Source organism: Mesoplodon bidens (genome assembly GCF_964165515.1).
Source record: "Mesoplodon bidens genome assembly, chromosome: 7".
NCBI lineage: Eukaryota > Metazoa > Chordata > Mammalia > Artiodactyla > Ziphiidae > Mesoplodon > Mesoplodon bidens.
In genome coordinates, this window is record NC_138164.1 from 115,580,337 (window position 1) to 115,598,249 (window position 17,913).

At 68.6% G+C, this 17,913-nt stretch overlaps 1 protein-coding gene across 3 annotated transcripts in view; it reads right to left on the reverse strand.

The window, feature by feature from the left end:
• Nucleotides 1-380: 380 nt before the first annotated feature.
• BRSK2 (BR serine/threonine kinase 2) overlaps nucleotides 381-17,913 on the reverse strand; it is a gene marked incomplete at its 5' end in the record, with an annotated part of 63,358 nt that continues 45,825 nt past the window's right edge. Inside the window, 13 exons of one of the 3 annotated variants that reach the window (XM_081241227.1) lie at nucleotides 381-1,852; nucleotides 3,090-3,137; nucleotides 5,424-5,513; nucleotides 5,624-5,804; nucleotides 7,157-7,280; nucleotides 10,711-10,759; nucleotides 11,495-11,702; nucleotides 12,428-12,488; nucleotides 14,428-14,493; nucleotides 16,223-16,373; nucleotides 16,449-16,546; nucleotides 16,656-16,820; nucleotides 17,134-17,165. In XM_081241227.1, coding sequence (XP_081097353.1) covers nucleotides 1,677-1,852; nucleotides 3,090-3,137; nucleotides 5,424-5,513; nucleotides 5,624-5,804; nucleotides 7,157-7,280; nucleotides 10,711-10,759; nucleotides 11,495-11,702; nucleotides 12,428-12,488; nucleotides 14,428-14,493; nucleotides 16,223-16,373; nucleotides 16,449-16,546; nucleotides 16,656-16,820; nucleotides 17,134-17,165 — 1,449 coding nt within the window. In that variant the 3' untranslated portion in view covers nucleotides 381-1,676. Of the gene's footprint in view, nucleotides 1,901-3,089; nucleotides 3,138-5,423; nucleotides 5,514-5,623; nucleotides 5,805-7,156; nucleotides 7,281-10,710; nucleotides 10,760-11,494; nucleotides 12,072-12,427; nucleotides 12,489-14,427; nucleotides 14,494-16,222; nucleotides 16,374-16,448; nucleotides 16,547-16,655; nucleotides 16,821-17,133; nucleotides 17,166-17,913 lie in introns of all 3 variants that reach the window. The other 2 variants (XM_081241226.1, XM_081241228.1) reach the window with 2 other exon arrangements.

Sequence of the window (17,913 nt, forward strand, 5' to 3'; positions counted from 1 at the left end):
TCTGGTCCTCCGTCTCCGGAGAAGCCCTCCCGCTTGTACCACGGCTTTTGCCGTTAGAGGTGTTTCATTTTTTGTTGTGTATTGAAATCCCAGCCTGTGGTAGGGGGTCAAGGGAACAGAAGCATTAAAATCTATCCACGACGGGAGAGGCAGCAGGGGGGGCGCGGGAGAGACGCCAGACGCGAAGTGGACTCGTCACAGCGAGGGCGTGCAGCCACACGTGCCTCGCGGCCCCTCCGGGAGCAGAGGACACGCTGCCGAGGACGCTGCTCCCGTTCTCTCTGTCCTTTGTTGCTTTTTGTTTTAACTTTTTGTCATTTTAGTAAAAAAAAAAAAACCCTGCAGTGGCCCTGCCATCTTGCATGTTGTGTATAGGCAGCCGGCTCGGGCCTTCCTCCCGCCCCACACTCGGACACAAAACCAAGATGGCCCCCAGCCCGGGCCTGGCGGACGGGCCCTGGCCATGCCCGGCCCCCACAGGACTGGAGTCGCTTCTCCACGGTAACGGCACAGAACCGGGGACGGAGTGAACCGCGCCGTTCTCTGAATATATTTATATGCGTGTGTATAGAAAGAACCGAACTCAAAGCCTAGCCCTGCCCCGTGGTCCCCCCGGCCAACACCCTTCTCCAAAAACAACCAAGAAAAAAAGTTTATAAAAATATCTTGCAGGAATTCTTTAAAGTTTACAGTAGCTTGCCGGCGCTGCATCGGCCGGCTGCCCCCGCGGCCCCAGCACCCCGACCGCTCTGTCCACGGGGCACCTTGGCCCAGACCCCACCCTGCCCAAGACACACACACACAGACAGACAGACGGCAGGACGGCGCTGCTGCTGCCCCTTCCCTGAACGGAGAAGTAAAGAAACTCAGTAAGTTAAAACAGCAAGTAAATGATACTGATCTCGGCCTGCCCTGGGGCGGGCGGGTGGGCAGGTGGGCAGGTGCTGCGGGGCCCCCGGGGTTGCTTTCCACCTGCAGCCCCGGGGAGCTGGGGGGTGGGATGCGGCGAGGCAGGTGGGCGGCGCTGAGGTGAATGGACGTGGACGAGGAGGGAGCAGCAAGGAGGGGACGTGCCGAGGAGAGGCCGTGGCGGCCGGGCCAGACGGCTGCTTCGCCCCCTTGGGCCTGCCCCGGAGGCCGGCCGGACCCGCCGGGGGCACTGGTCGCCGCGCGTCCAGTCGGGTGGGCCCGAGGCGGCTTCCCCTCGGGGCCGGGTCCTCCTCCCCGTGGCCATGCGGAGCTGAAACTGGGCAGAGCTGGCGGGCGGGCAGGACCTCACTGCCCAGTGGGCGGCAGCAGCAGGAGAGGAGAGAGGGCAGGTCCACGGCAGCTGCCTTCGGTCAGCCGGTGTCCGGTGCAGAGCACGGAGGACGGCCTCGTGGAGATGACATGTTAACTTTTCGGGATAATTCCTGGTATCAGAGCGGAAACAGTGGCGTTGTCAGAGACAGGCAGAGAGAGAGACAGCGAGAGAAAGAGAGAGCGGGCGCGGACGGCCCAGCCGCGGCTGTGGCCCCCGGTGCCCCCTTTCCTTTCCTCCCCGGCTTCGCAACAGTCTAGACGGACAGACGGGCGCGGCCCCGGGTCCACACCGGGCGGGCGGCGGGCGGGCGAGCGGGCGGCGAGGCGGCCTGGGGGCCACTGTCGGGGCCGTGCAGGGGGAGGGGGCTATGTGTCTAAGGCTGCTCTCGGCGGGCGGCGGGCGGCCCCGTCCTGGCCGTGTCCTTGCCCGCTGGGTACTCGGCGTCCCCTCCAGGGCCGGGGCCAGCGGCCGCGGAGTCCCCGAGTGGGCCGTGGGCACTCCGCTTGGCGGGCGTGCTGGGGGCCTGGGCCGCCTGCCCGTTCTTCTCGTCTGAAAAAAGTTGTTTAATTACGTCAAAGAAGTTACTCAATGGGCTGCCTGGGTGCACAGAACAGAAGACAAAAGAAAAAAAGAAAAGAGAGAAAAGGAGGGAGGGAGGGAAGAGAGAGAACAACAGACGAATGAACGACAGGCCTGTGAGGGGGTCCGAGCGGGTGAGCGGGGCCGCGGCAGCAAGCAGGGCAGGGGGCCGGTGGGGGCTCGAGGCCTCTGGGCTGCGGGGCGGAACCTGGGGCCGGTGGGCACCCTCCTCCCTCGCCAGGCCTCCCGAAGGACCGGCCCTCCCTCCACCTCAGCCTCGGCCTCCCAGTCAGCCCTGCAGCCTGGCCAGCGGGCCGGCCCAGCTCTGGAGACAGACGCGTAAAGGCCGGGGTCGAGCAGGACCCTGGGGCTGGCGGCCGGGGAGGCTGGAGCCAGCGGGCCTGCCACACTCCTCCCAGGAGGCCTGGAGCCCGGCCCCCAGCCAGCCCGGGTGGCACAGCGTGGACACAGAGGTCAGCAGCGGACAGACAGATGGATGGGTGGGTGGACAGGCATGGAGCTTGGGTGTAGGGGGGCTGGGCAGGCAGCCACAGTGGGGGCCCTGGTCCCAGAGGGCATGTTCAGAGGGCAAGGAGGAGGGAACAGAAGCAGGGCCCCGCCCCACCCGGGGGCCCTGTGCTCACAGTCCAGGTGCGCGACTGGGGTCACCTCAGTTCTACCTCCTAAACCTGGCCCCCACCTGAGCAAGAATGGGCAGGGCCCTCTCCCCGCCAGCTGCGGCAGGGCGGCCGGCACACCTGCGGCCAGGCAGCTCAGGGCCTGGGCAGGAGCCACTCCCCGCCCCCCTCCAGTGGGCAGAGAGGGCCTGACGCCACCCTGACCCCCGGCCAGGGCCCAGACATGGGACCCTTGCTGGCCTTGGGGCTTGGGCACCCCTTCATGCTCTGAGCCTTGGGGTCCCTCCGTGGCCTGCCCTGATCCTAGGGCCAGGCCTGTGCCCACCCTGGAGGGTGACCGGCGCTGCTCGTGGCAGGGGCTGGGGGGCTGGGCACAGCTGGGCGCCTTGGGGGCCAACAAGGCCACGTGTGCATGTCCGGGCCCCTCGTGTACACAGGGATCCCAGGACAGCCCCGGGGGTGGGGGGGGGCGGGGCAGCAGCCGGCCAGGAGCAGGCTGCAGGGGGTGCAGGGGTGAGCGGTGGGGGTGACAGGCTGGGGGGGCCCAGGTGAGCGTGAGGGGTTCTTACCACATTTGGAAAGCCTCCCCGTCATCATTTCCATACAGTTAGTGGTGTCTGGAGCACAGAACGGAGAGAGGGGGGGAGACGTGTGAAAAAGGCTTCCAGCTCAGACCTCAAGCTGGATGCTGCCTGCAGCCTCGGGCCAGGCCCTGGGGGAGGGGCGGAGCCTGGAGTGGGGTTGAGGGGCTGTGGCCAAGGGGTGGGGCTCAGGTGGGTAGAGCCTGGAGTGGGGGGCTCAGAGAGGAGGGGCTCAGCAGAGGGCCAGCCTGGAGTGGGGCCCCTCTCCTGGGCACTGGAGGGCCCTGCCTGGCCCTCCCTCCCTTCTGCCCTCTGGGCCCAGCACACACGCTTTGGAGCTGAGAGGTCCAGGTCTCCGGCTGTGGTCTACACTGGCCACCTCCGTGTCCTCACCCTGCCGCTCTGTGACTCACGTGGCCGCAAGGCTCCCATTCACCCCTCGACTCACGGTGGCAGCCCCTTCCCTGACCCCCTCCCACTCTCTGCTGGGCTTGGCAGTGTTAGGGCTGGGGGTAGGGAAGGCAGCAGAGCCTGGGGTGGAGGGCGGCTGCCTCACGGCCCTCACTGGGGCCTCCCCTCCCTGGGCTGGGTAGGGGCCCTATTGGAGTGGCCACCAGCTCTCTCGGCCTGGTGCCCGAGGGGCCCCAGCTTCTGCCCCCTCCTCCAGTGGCTGTAGGACTGAGCTTGCTGGACAAGAGTGTCCAGTATGGGGCGGAGGGTGTTGGGAAAGGCTGACCCCTCGGGGAGGCCTGGGGACGGGGCCAAGGGATGGGCTGGGGTCCCGGAGTGGGCTCCCTAGGCCCAGGGCTCCCTGAAGGAAGGCAGGGGAGACGGGCTTGGCCCAGGGCAGGCACCCAACAGTCTCCAGGGACGTGGGTTTGGGCCCAGGGCTAAAACGGGGATGGGGCCCTGCAGAAGGGCCGTGTCCACCCTGCTTCCTGCTGGGCCTGGGACCTAGAGCAGGGCACGTTCGCCGACAGACAGAATGGTACTCCTTAGGGTGGGACTCTGCCTGGCCAGGAGCAAAGAGGGACCGTGGCGCTGGGCGGTGGGTGCAGGCACGGCTGTCCCCTGGGCGGCACACCAGGCCCCTTGCTTGCCTCCCTGGACAAGCTCTGTCCTTCCCCAGCCTCGGTTTTCCCCTCTGAGCACTGCCCTGCTCCGACGTGGAGGCCTTAAAGGCACCGGCCCCCAGGCCAGCCTGGCTCCCAGGGCCAGGGTGTCGGGGCCCCTCCAGCCCCAACCCACCAGTAGGGCAGTGAGGCACACGCTGGGGGAGAAAAGGGGGGGCAGGTGAAACACAGACGATGGAATGAGGATGGCAGGGGTGGGGTGGACGGTGGGGCCGGTCTGGCCTCTAGGACCCTACACAGAAGCACAGACAGCTGGCCACGGGGGGCTCTGAGAGGTGGAGCTGGGCTGGACCCTGTGCTCCCCAGACCCCACACCCCGACACGGGTCTCGTGGCAAGCTGGCAGCTCCCGCTCAGCGCACGCGCGCCGCTTGCCCTCCCTGACAGCTCATGCACGTGCCCCCGGGGCTCACCCACACCCACAGGGCTGCAGCCGCTCCCCGCCAGGTGCCAAGTGGCACAGACCCTCAGGCCCCTGGGCCCCTGGCGCCTGCAGGCCTGGGCAGACCTGCTGCTGTGTGGCCCCCTCTAGGCCCAGCTGGGGAGCCCCTGCTTTGACTGGACCTCAGGGCCCCTGTGTCCTGCCCACCACGGGGAGGGTGGGTGGCAGACAGCCCCTCACGTGCCAGCCAGTGTGGGTACCAGGCCCACAGCCCTGGAGAGTGCTACATGGGGGACCCTTGAGGGCGGCAGGGCTCCCGGCAGCACCTTGGTCACTGCTCTCCCAGAGCCTGCTCTCACTGGCCTGGCTGCCCCTGTGTCCAGCCGTTCGGCTGGGTGCTGGGCCTGCGGGGCCTGTCCAGGGCCGGGAGGTGGCCGCTGGACACGTGGGTGGGCACAGGGTGTCTCCTCGGGGCCAGTCTGGCTCTCGCAGAGGACCTGCCCGCAGCCCCTCCCTGCCCCAGCGGCGGGGCTGGACACCTTACCTGCCAGCGTCAGAGGCTACTCTCGTAGCTGGTGGCCACCTTCTGGCCCTTAAGCCCAGCACCCCAGCTTAGTCCCGGAGCTGGCGGGGGGGGGTCTACAGTGGACAAGAGGCGCCTTTCAGTGTGGCGTGCTGGGCCTACCCCCCTGGTGTGCAGAGACGGCCGGCTGCTGCGCCGGGAGGGCCCTGCTCCCGGGGGTGCCCACGGAGGGGCCGCACCCCATCGCCAGCCCTCAGGGCGGCCCTAGCTGAGCCCCTCCCTCACCTGACAAGTGCTGGGCAGAAGGCTGCTCGTGTGTGCTCAGCAGCTGGGTCTGAATGGTCTCCACGACCCTCTTGAAGCGGCGGCTCGGGCCTGGGGGTGATGGGGGGTGGGTGAGGCAGGGGCAGGGCTGGCCCGGAGCCCCGCCCCCGGGAGCCCCGCCCCCGGGAGCCCCCGCCCTCGGCCTCTGCCAGCAGGCTCACCTGACAGGAGCGTGAACGTGACGGAGTAGACGCCGTTCTCCTTCTGCGCTGCGCCGCCCTCGGTGTAGGTGATGTCCACCTGGAACTTGACCGGCTTCTGGAACACCGCCGGGCCCCCCGTCGCCTTGTGCTCGGCCCGGAAGCTCGTCTGGGAGATGACGCTGTGGCTGAGGCTGGGGATCTGCGGGCAGTGGGTGGCGTGAGCGTGGCCTCGTCTGGAGTCGCCAGAGGAAACCCCAGAGGGAAGGGAGCCAGCCGCCGCCAGAGGCCCCAGCGGCACTGGCTCCCCAAGAGCCTCAGCCGGACAGAGCTCCACACGGGTCGCAGATGGATCGCGACACAGCAGCAGAAAGCAGGGCTCTCAGCGGCGGGCGGGGAGGCCAGCGGGCAGCTGGAGGCCCGGGGCTAGAGCCCGCGCCCCGTATTGAGACAGAGCCCCCGGGGTCAAGGCCCCCGGCACCGCTGACGACAGCGCCCGCTGCTCTGCTGGCTCCGGGGTCTGCGGCCCCGGGCGCAGGCGAGGGGCCTCTGCGTGATTGGGCTGCACGGTGGCCAGGGAAATGTCCAGCAAAACGAACCCAGGAGGCGGTCTTGCCTCAGAGGGGTCGCCCCCAGGACAGGGCTCTGTTGCTTGGGAGAGCACAGTGCTGGCTCGCCGGTTACAAGGGGCTGAGTCCACGTCACGGGGGAAATCTTGGTGTCCCAGGAGAGGCCTGGGGGGCTCCAGGGAAGGCCCAGACCCGGGGGCCCGGAGGAGAAGAGGCTGCAGTGGCGGGGCTCAGGGGGACTCAGTGGGGCCAGGGTGCCCACACCTGGCACGAGGCCGAAGTCCCCGCCTGCTGCTGAGCTCTCCCGTTCCTGGAGACTTCCGGGAGGAGTGCCACGCTGTGCCCCAAGCCCTAATGGAAACCTGGCTGCGCCCAGGAAGGCAGGGTGGCCAAGTGTGTGTGTGTGGGGGGCTGAGGCTGCCACCCCGGCAGGCCCCGCCCATACCAAGGCGGGAGCCCGGGCTTGGGCTGTGGGGATGCCGAAGAACCCCAAGCCTGTGATCCCGGGGGGCCCAGCACAAGGCCGGCCCCATGCAGGGCAGGGCGGGTGAGGCCTCCTGACACGAGTGACTCTGGAAGACACTCTTCAGGGTTTTCTGCCCCACGCGCCCAAAGATCCCAGCAAAGATAGATGGAACCCACCCAAGGCCCAAGCACAGCCCACCTCAAAAGCCACCAGTGGGAGGCCAGGGACTGCAGGAGGCCGGCAGCATGTGGGAGTGGGCAGGGGCACACAGGACACGGAGCCAGCCCCCCGGGGCCATTCTTGAGGCTGCAGGCGCACCCACCAGACCCAGCAGAGGCCCCTCCCCTCTGTGTCAAGGCCTCAAGTTCCCTCCTCAGAGCCACCTCGCAGCCGCCCGTGCTTCACCCCCGTCTCAGCGAGGCGCCCCCCGAGGCCCGCCCCCGACCCGGGCCTGTGCACAGCCCGCGTCTCCCGGCCACAGTGTGCCTGCTGCCCTCGCACGCACGGCGCGAGGCTCACCGACAGGAAGGCGTGGACGATGTCGGCTTTGATGGAGCTCAGCGGCTTATCCTTGATGACCGCGAAGACCTGTTCCTCCTTCTCCAGGCTGATGAAGTTCCCAAACCAGGACCTTTTGGCGAGCCTGGGGGCGGGGCGGAGGGCTGGACAGGTCAGGGCATGCCAGCCGAGCCCCGAGCCTCCCCTCTGGGCTGCGGGCCAGCTGGCTGTCCCAGCCAGACCCTGCCCTGGCCCTGACTCCCCGCCCTGACCCGCCATCCTGACCCTGACCACCCTCCGCCCTGCCCTGACCCTCACCCGACAGCCCTCATGCGAATCGCAGAGCCCTCGGCCTCACACCTCACCCCAAACACCCCTGCCTGCTCGGGCCTGGGCTGCGCCCACCGGAACCCCACCAGGAAAGAAAGGAGGGTGGGGGTAGGGTGCCCTGCCCTTGAGCCCACCCTGACCCCCAGCCTTGCTCCTCTCTGTTGAAGCCACCATGTTTCGGGGTAACTCGCTAAGCCGCGATCCTGCAGCTTCCTGGAGAGAAGTCCCCCGCCTGGGGCTATGTGGGGGGCAGGAGTTGGGGGCGGGCGGCAGGCCGGGGACCCCTGCACAGGTATGTACAGGAGAGACAGGGGTGACATGGTGCAGAGGACCGGGGCTGGGGGCCCCGGGTGCTACCTGCCCCTCCCCCGGCGGACCACCCTCTGTCCTTGGGGACTGGTAGCCACCTGGCCGCCTGCAGCCCCGCTGCCCCAGCCCAGGTCACTCTGTGGAAACACAGTGGTCGCTTCGACCCCTGGGGGCCCAGCTTCTGTACGGGGCAGGGCAGGGGCCACGCCAGGGGCCCCAAGGCTGGCAGTGCCCTCCCGCATGAGACCCCTCATCTCACGGGCGTCACGTGTGCGCCTCCCTGCCCTCCACGCCATCATCCTCCGGTCTGGTCACTCTGCCCTGCTTCTGGGGGCCCCTTCTCTGCGGCGGGGCCCTGCCCTAGGGCGCACACCAGTGTGGGGGAGACCCCTTGCCAGCCCCACCATCCTGCCTCCGGGGTTCAGCCTGTGCGGGCCCCTCACTCGTGTGGACGAGGCCCGGGACTTGCTCCCGACCAGGAGAACGGGAGGCGGGGGAGAAGGTGACGGGGGTCACGTACGAGCTCAGTCTCTAAAAGGCTGGAGCTCCGTCTGGCGAGCGGGTCTCCACCTCTTTTTGACGAAGCCGACGGCACAGCGGGGACGGACGGACGTGACAGGCCCACGTGGCCAAGACCCTGAATCCTGCCCGCGACCCCACGAGCTCAGCAGAGGATCCTGTCCCAGCTGGGCCTTGAGATGACCACCGCTGGCTGATAGCCTGAAGCAGGGCGCAGCTGGGCCGTGCACGGGGCCTGACCCCAAGCCACGTGCCATTGGGAGCGGCGGCTGACTATCACGCTCACCCAGGCAGCTGTAGTGCGGACACGGCCAGGGCCCCCCTGGCAGACGCGCCCAACTCAGGCTACACTGGGGCCAGGGCCGGCCCGCTCGGGCCCGGTGTCTTGCTCCGGCGGCGCTGGCAGCGTGAGCCGTGGGGTCTGAGGCTCGGCTGCTGTTTCCTGCTGTGCGCCTTCCCTTTTCCTGCCTGTTTCCAGAGCCGGCTCTCCAGCCCGTGGCGATGTGGCGTCAACAGGCAGCTTGCCGCCAGAGGCCGCCCGCTCCTGCGGCTGGAGCCGCACAGACCTGACGGAGGCAGAGCCGCGGGGACACCTCCGTCCCGGCGCCACCCCGTCCTTGGCCACCTTCACCTCCTTCCCCACATCCTGCCGCCTCTGTGGCCGCGGGCGTGCTCAGAGCTCTGGGGTGCAGGCCGCCCGCGCTGCTCACCCCAGCACCACACTGGGGCCTGAGCCCAGGACGTGGGCCGGGAGGCGGTTCTGAAGCCCCCGGTGGGGGCTGCTGCCCCTCCTCCCTCGATGAAGACACAGAGCAACAGGAAAGCTCCGTGTTGTACTTTGGTGTCTGGTTGGCAAGCAGCCTGGACGAGCCGGGAAGGCCTGTGACAGGTAATTAAGTCTGGGCGTCAGCTGGGCCCGTTTGGTAAAAGGTTGGGTGTGCTTCTTGAGAGCAACTTTGAGACACGGTGACGAGCAGACTCTGGACGTGGCGGGCCTTGTCCTCTCGGCGGAAGGTCCTGAGAGCAAAGGCTGAGGCTCCTGGAGGGGAAGGCATTCTCAGCACTGAGACGGAGAAGCCGCCCGGATTCCCGCCTGCGAAGCCTTCGGTCCCCAGACTCGCCAGCCCCACGATCGCACGGGCCGGTTCTGGAACACGCGGACGCACACGCTCCATGGACACGAGGCTGCTGGCCGCTGGTGGAGGGGACGTCCTCGGGAGGAGTGGGTGCTGGGGGTGCAGCGGCCCTCCAGGGCCACCCGTCTGCTCCTTCCCGTCAGCCACATGCACCGGGCGGCGACGCTGGCCAGGGCCCTCGGGAGGGGGACGAGGCCTCCAGGACTCGAGAATGGGCAGGGGAGGCCGCAGGCCACCTGCACGGCGGTGTCAGCTGCTCTGGGTGGCTTTTTTTTTTTGAGTTTTCCGATAAACCTAACAATTCTGTTACAAACATGGTTGCGAGAGCTTCTGACGACAGCAGGAAACCGTGACCGAAGGGAGACCAACGGTGGCTCACGGAGATGCCGAAACCCCACACTTCAGGCTGGCTGTCCTCCAGCTCGGCCCCCGCCCGCTCCCGCTGCGTCCGCAGGCCCCACGCGGGGTCACGACGACAGGGTAATGGCAGCTTCTCCTGCCGGGCCGAAGGCTGCCGGTGAGGCCACAACAGGGCCCTGCCCTGTGCCCACTCCGCACTTCACGTTCACACGAGGTGGTGGGGAGCGAAGGCTGGCACCTTTCTGGGGTCTTCACCCCAGACACATGGGCTCGCGTCCAGACACCTGGCTGGGCTGCAGCGCTGCCCCCCCGTCGCCTCAAGGCCCTGCTTCCTGCCCTTGCAGGACGGTGAGCCGGGGGCTTGACCTGTCCTGACCTTGGCCAAGGCCACCCGGCCCTGGACACGTGTTCCCGCCGGCCATCCCTCCTCCTCACCTCCTCCCTGAGACCCTCCATCCCTAGGAGCCGCCAGGTGTCCGGCCACACTCTAGGCTGGGCTCACCCTGGGAAGCCCCAGTCAGCACTGCCCAGCGCCCCTCCCTGGTGGAGGCCCCCCCTGCAGGCACCGCATCCCCGGTCACCAAGGGCTGGGGACCCACACACTCCCCCATGTGGAGGCCAGGGCTCTCAGCAGGTGTAGACGGTCACCCTGAGGCGTGGCTGTGCTCTCCCCTGCCACCCCCAGTCCCAGGCACCCCCAGGCTGTGGCTTCTGAGCACATCTGGGAAGAGCAGCTCCCTCACCGCCCAGGTCCTGCCCCCCTGGCCTGGCATTCAAGGTGGAGACACAGAGACCCCAGCACTGAGGGGCCCCAAAGCCCTCAGTGGATCCCCCGGCCTGATACATGGGAGGGTCCGTCACAGACCCCCACGCGCTAAGAAGGCGGCGACAGGTCACTTGACCTCGGGCAGGGCCACTTACTCTGGGGACGACTCCGGGGTCAGGTTGGACATCTCCTCGGGCGTCGGAACTGCACACAGGAAGGACAGGGAGAGCGTGGTGACCACTCCACCCTTCCCCCACCAGGGCGCCTGCGCCGCGGGTGGGGTCTTGGGAGCCATGGCACTGTCTCCAGCGCCCATGGGCACGGGTCAGCTCCCGGCTCCTGCCCGCCGCGACCGCAGGAGCCTCGGGCCACAGGGAGCTGTCCTGCCTTCTGGTGCTGAAACCGGGCCTCACCGTCTCTGGCCTCCAACCAGCCCTGCTGTCCCGGGATAGACGGCACCGCCTGTCGACCACACTGGGTGGCTGGTGGGGCCTGGTGGCCTGGAGGTACCAGTTGACCCTCGGCACCCAGCACACAGGGGCAGGCTGCCTACCACTGCCCCGGCCCCGTGGGCTTCCTCACCACACCCACCCATGCCCGCCCACTGGCCCGCTCTCCTCTGTGGGGCTCAGGCAGCCTGGCCTGTGCAGGCCACTGGGCCAAAGGGAAACAATGGAGCCCGGAGGGGTCCCCAGGCCGCACCCACCGGGCAGGCATCCCTGCACTGTGGGGTCCTTGACACACAGGCTTGGGGCACACGTGGACACTGGGGGTACCTCCCGCCAGCACTTTCGGGAGGATAAACCACCAAGGGGGAGGGGAAGACCCTCTGAAGCTGGCTCCTGCCTGCCCCGCTCACCAGGACGGTCAGTGATCCCCTGGACCCCCGCCACCAGCCCCCCTGAGCCCCGCCCACTCCACGTGTCCCGCCACACTCACCTTGCAGTTTCCGGCGGTGGAAGCGGGGTGACCCCAGGAAGCTGTTCTTGATGGAGTTGAGCCGTGTCCTCCAGGGCACCCCTCCCACGCTGGGGCTGGACGGTGGCGTGGGGTTGGGCGTGCCGGCTGGGCTCTCCTTGGGCGTGTGCACAGGCGTCCCCTTGGGGGTAGGGAGGGGACTGCCCCTCGGAGAGGGGTGAGGGGTCACCTGTATGGTGGGGACAGATTTGGTGTTTGCTTCAGTCCCGGTGGGTGGGAGCCGGGCAGGGGCCGGCAGGGTGGGTGAGCCCGGGGTCAGGGCCAGCTGGGGGCTGAGGCCTCCCACAACAAGGGGCCGGGCCTGGGTGCCAGCCGGGAGTGGGTTGGACTTGGTGCCCTGCAGCGGCTTGTCGGTCAGCTTGGCCTTGCTCGGCAAGGTCTGGGTCTTGGGGTTGGGCCGCGGGGCGGCCTGTGGAGGGAGGACGTGTCCGGGCCGCGAGGCACTCCGGCCAGCTTCGGGCTCCACGGAGGTGGCCGGGGGGCAGGCCACAAAGGGGAGCTCGGGGGGCGGGGGAGGCAAGACAAACTTCCTAGCAGGCTACAGGGCAGCGCCGAGGGCGGGAGGGAGAGCGCGCGGGCCCCCGAGAGCCACGCGGCCCCAGTGCGTGCCCCGCCCGCCCCGCATGCACACACAGCACCCGGGGACCCCAAGGCAGGACCGGTGGGGGGCAGGCAGGCATGGGGGTGGGAGCATTCGCCACAAAAGAAAAGAACACACGAGAAAACAAACAAAACAAAACAAAAAACGTGCAGTTAGCGAAGGCAGCCGAAGCCCACAGAGCAGCAGCTGCCACCACGCGGGCGGCCCCAGCAGCAGGCGGGGTTGGGGGGCCCCACCGAGCCACCCCCAACCCGGGTGCACGCTGGCGACAGAGCTGGGGCGGGGTCACTTACCCGGGGGCTGCTGAGTGGGCTGGTGGAGAGGCCTGAGGAAGCGCCGCTGATGGACCTAGACCTGGGGACACAGGTGCAGAGGGCGGCTCAGACCAGGAAGGGGCCTCCAGCTCTCGGCTTCTCTCTCCCCTCAGGTGGACCCTCCAGGAGGCCTGGGGCCCTGGTGGAGAGCCCCGAGGCTGCCCCCGTCTGCGGCACACCTGGCCGTGCCTGGGGCTGTCCTGCTGTCCCCACCCCGCCTCTCACCAGGCCCAGGAGAGCCCACCGCCCCTTGGGGGTCCCATCAGAGCCCCAGTGGTGCAGCTGGAGACCGTGAGACTCCTCTTCCCCCACGCAGAAGGTGCCCTATGTCCAAGGCCTGAGGCCCCAGGTCCAGGATGGCACGGAGAAGCCCTCGGCAAGGATCTCTCGGGGCCCAGGATGAGAGGACACAGGGCTTCCTGTGAGCCGACGCCAGCCCCGGTGCCCTGAGGCAGCCCAGCTGAAGCCCGAGGCTGAGCTGTCACAGGCCCCGAGTCCTGCACTCGGCCCGGCGCCTCACACCCGGCCGTGGGCGCCACCAGCTGGCACCAGCCCAGCCCCTCCACGCTCGCGGCCCTCCCCTTGCTCACACCACGAGCACCTGGGACGGGCGTCAGCAGGGACGCGGACTCAGCCCACCCCGGCCCCATCTGGCCTGCAGACCTGGCCTGGGCCTGGCCGGAGAGAGGCCACCAGCGCAGCGTGCCCAGCGGAGACACGCGTGCAGCCGCCGCCCCCCCAGGGCAGGAACTGGACACCTCTCGGGGCGGGGCAGGGCCAGGCCTGCGGGGCCTCGCCCCACCACCCCGCGTGGCCTCGAGGGAAAGGAAACGCCCGCTCACCCCTGGGCACCAGCACCTGCCATCCTTAGAGCAAGGAAACCGGAGGGGTTGAGGCAGCCACAGGAAGAGGAGGACAGAAGAGTGAAGGGTGTCCACACCGCCCACCCGCCAGCGCGGCCACACCGCCCACCCTGCAGCTGGCCCCTGGGCCTCGGGCCGGAGCTAAGCCCACGCTGGCCGGTCCCCCGGCACCTGTGGACTGGGGCCCCGTGGCGATGACCCTCCGACTCCCGCCCCGCGAGCTGACACAGCCCGGAGCCGGGGGCAGCGCTGACCCTGCTCTTGGCACCCCCGACCCAGCCTGCCCGAGCCCAGGACTGCACTCGGAGCCAGGCCCGGGCCTGAAGCTTCCAGATGCTGAGAACGGGGCTGGGGGGCTGGTCGGTGCCAGCTGGTGCCCACCCCAGCAGCCACAAGCCAGCCATGAGCTTGCTGCTCGGCACGAGGAAAGCGGAGAAGCAGCAGCGGGAGAGAGAGGGGAGCCGCGTGCACGCCCTCCTGTCTAACCAGGCGGTCCCTGGAAACTGAGCTGCGGAAGGACGGCGCCAGCACGAGAGCAGCCAGGGCGCGGAGCAGGGCAGGTGCAGGGGGAGTCAGAGGGGGCCCGGGGGCGAGCGAGGCTCCGCCACTGTCACCGCCAGGCAGGAGGCCCTGCAGGGGCGGGGCTGGGGGCTCCGGAAGGCCAGACCCTGTGCAGAGACCCCTGGGACCGCACACCTCCTGCCCCTTCCTAGGGAGCCTGCAGCCGCCTGGGGCTGCCACGTCTACTCCGGCCCTTACGGGACATGAGCCAGCGTGGGATGGGGGAGGGGAGCTTAACGAGGGCCACGGAGGCCCACTGACCACAAGGCGAGGGCCGGCCGGAAGGGACCTCACGGCCTGCAGCCCAGGGGCCCAGGGCAGGGAGAGTCTCTGGGTCTCCCGGCCCCTCTCGGGGCCGGCCGTGGGCCTCGTCCCAGCAGCCCCGCTCCTCCTCCTGGGCCTCAGCCTAGCCTGACCCAGGCCCTTCCCCGGCTCGCTGGAAGGTTCCCTTGCCAAAGGGGAGAGGGCCAGATGCACCTCAGGCCCAGCCCTGCCACCAGGCCCGCCGCTGTCTTTGGGGCTGGGGGGCGGGGGATGGGTGGGCAGGGTGTATACCTGTCTTCTTTGCTGTATTGGGGGTGGGCTTCAGCGATATCCAGGCTTTTACTGAACATTGCTTTACTACAGCGGGAACAAAGCGAGAAAACAGAGTTACTGACGCAGCCCCACCAGGCGGTCCAGGAGGCCAGACCTCCACACAGCTCCGAGCTGGGCACCACCCACCTGGCCCCAGGCCAGGGTGCACAGACGTGAGGGGGGGGGGGTCAGGCAGGAGAGCACCAGGGCCGTCGCACACCCGGCCCCAGTGACTTGTTCGGCAGAGTGGCCTGGCCAGGGCTTGGAGGATGCCTAGCACTGCCGCCAGCCCCGGGACCCCTCCAGCCCCAGCGGGTGTGGCCTGTTGTGGTAACGAGTGGCCAAGCCAGAGAGGAGATAGAGCCTGAGAAGCAGCAGCGGGTGGGGAAGTGCCAGGGAAAGGACGGCTCACACCTGACCCCACCCCACCACCCCCGGGCACCCCCAGCCCCCGAGGTGTCCAGGCCTGGAAGGCAAAGCAGAAGCCACGACGGGGGGCCTCCCACGCCCAGCCCCTGCCCCTGCCCCTGCGCCTGCCCCAGGCAGCTGCGGTGTGCGGGGGTGTGGGTGGCTGGTGCGGGGAGGGCTGGCGAGCCTTCAAGCTGCCCTGCAGGTGTTGGACCGGAAGCCAGGACAAGGCTCGGGAAAGGTGGGCTGGGGAGAGGTGACCTCTCACCTGGGCCGCTGGAGGGGGCCGTTTCCCTGGGGCCCCGCCAGGAGAGGTGCACTCCCAGCGAGCGGGACACAAGGCACAATCAGGGCAGGGCCGCGGCCAGCAGGGACCTTCCTGCTGCTCGTCCCCCCACCCAGTGCACGAGCCCGCAGCGGGTGGGCCACGCGGCCCGGAAGGAAGCCCCAGAGGCCAGGAGCCCAGGTCAGAGGCTGAGCCAGCCTGCTTCCCCGGGGAGGGCCTGGCACCACCATGGGGCTGTGGCCTGTGAGCTGGGAAGCCAGTTGAATCCTGATGGTGGCCCAGTAGCCCTGCGGGTCCTCGGAGGCCTGGCCGAAGGGGCTGTCCCCAGATGGCTGAAGCCCCTGCCTGGGCAGGAAAGCTTGGTCTCGCCCAGCCAGCCCCGAATCAGCAGAGGCTCTGCAGGACCTGGACACCCTTCCCTCCTCCAGGGGGCGCTCTGTTTGGATGCCCAGACCTGCTCCTCACCTACCGCCCTGCCCCCAAATTCCACGTCCCTGACCCCTGCACTGCCACAGGTGACCCAAACGTGGGCTCAGCATCAATCAGGGATAAGCCTACTGGGCTGCAGCTCTGAACACAGCTTGATCTCTGAGAAGCCCAGCTCAGCCCACTTAAGTCCAGCTCAGCTAAACTCAGCTTAGATCTGCTCAGTCTAATCCACTCCAGCCCAGCCCAGCCCAGTCCTGTCCAGGATGGCCTGACCCAGCCCAGTTTAACCCAGGCCAACAAAGCAAAGCCCTGCCCAGCTCAGTCCAGCCCAGCCCAGTGTACTCCAGTCCAGCTCAGCTCAGCCAGTCCAGCCCAGCTCAGTCCAGCCCAGCCCAGCCCAGATCAACCTACTTCAGCTCAGTCCAGCCCAGTCCAGAGCTGCCCTGCCCAGGGCAGCCTAGCCCAGCTCAGCTCAGTGCAGCCAGTGCAGCCCATGCAGTCAAGCCCTGCCCAGTGGCCTTAGCCCAGCCCCAGGGCCAGGGGCGCAGAGAAGAGCCAGGCCAGGCCCAGCACAGCCCGTGAGGGGCCCCGTCGCTGACTGGGCCGGAGCACCAGGAGGCAGAGTGCTGGACCCTCCCAGAAGGCACGCACCTCTGGCCGTGCTGGGCCATCTCGATGGCCCGCCGCGCAGGCACCGGGGAGCCGCCGTCCGTCACGCTCAGCACCTCCATGGACTTGCGCTCAGGCCGCCGCTTGCCGTGCCGGTTCAGCATTGGGGAGTCCACGCGCTTCCGGGGAGGGTCTGCGTGCAGATGGGGGTCAGGGCCAGGCAGCCTGGAGGGGGCAGCATGGGCCAGGCCACCCTGAGACCTTGTACCTATCTCGTTCCTGGGCGGCAGGTCCTCGTCCTCGTGGCTCGGATACCTTTCTTTCCGGTCCAGGAGGAGGAAATAAATCATCTTCTCCTGGTTTTCCCTGCAGCGGGCGAGAGGCGCCAGGAAGGGTGGATGCGGGTTCCCGGAGGGCGGTGTTCCCACCCACAGACTCCACCACGGCCCCGCCCCGGCGCGGCTCCCAGACGCACTCCTCGGACAGCAGGTCCTGCAGCAGCTTGTTGCGGTCCCGGAAGCAGCCCAGCGAGTGCATGCTGTCCAGCACGTCGGGGTCGATGTCCTCCAGGCTGGGCAGCGAGCGGATCTGCACCTTGCGGGGGATGGGCTGCTCCGGCTCAGGCTCGTTCTTGCCTCCTCTGTGGGTGACAGGGCACCACCACCACCAGTCACTCACCTCTGGCCCAGCCCGAGGCTTCCCCCGCCCCTCCCCTTCCTGGGGCCCCGAATCCTGCTGCTCTCCCTGTGCCCAGCCCCTGCACACCTCCTGCGTCCTGCATGTGCCCAGCGCAGGCCGGCCCAGGGGCCCCCGAGAGCTGGCCGGGTGTCCCGAGGCTGGAGGCAAGCCTGCGCCGGGCCCCCTGCCCCCCCCGCCCCCCCGCCTTCCCTAGCAGGCCCTCCAGGCCACAGCAGCAGGCAAAGCAGGCGATGAGGGGAGGAAAAGCTACTTACATATACCAAATGTGTTTCTGAATGTGCTCTAGCTACAAGGAAAGAGAAACAGGAAGTTAGTACGAGGAAGGTGCACAGACCACGTTAGGAGGCCAGAAGGAGCGGGGAGGCGGGGACCTGAGTGTGGAGAGAGCAGGAGAATGGGGGAGGGGAGGAGGGGAGGAGGAGGACCCAGAGGGGTAGGGGGAGCCTGGGGGAGCATGGAGAGTGGGGAGAGCGCGGGGCTCCAGGCTAGCACCTCTGACCCTGCCTATCTCAAGTGGAAGAGAAAACGCCACCCTAGAGACAGCAGAGCGCTGGGGAGAGTGGGGGCTGCAGGCACGGCCGAGGGAGCGGGTGGGGGGCGGGAAGCAGGAGCCCCCGAGGCTCAGGGCGGGAGGCCTGAGGGAGGACAGCAGGGGGAAGCAGCCAGGGCTCAGCCCACCTGTGCCGGAGGGGCTGGGTGCAGGTGTGAGCAGGAGGCTCGGGGCTAGCCCCACCCTCCACCCTGACCTGGGGGGCTTGCTTGGGGAGGGCGGCCTCTTGGGCAGTCCTGCTGCCCCTTCCCCGGCACGAGCCGAGCCCAGAAGAGGCCAGAGACGCTGGCGGGGGCTTCCCTCAGACCCTGGCCACCCCCTGGCCACTGGAGTCGGTCATGAGGAACTATTCGCGCGTACAGGGCAGGCCCCGGACAGCCGGAGAGGCTCCGCGCTCCTGGACCGCGCTCGCGCGCGGACGGCCCCGGGCGCGCGCACCCACCACCTGCGCACGGTCACGCCGGGCACGCGCCCATGCCTGTGC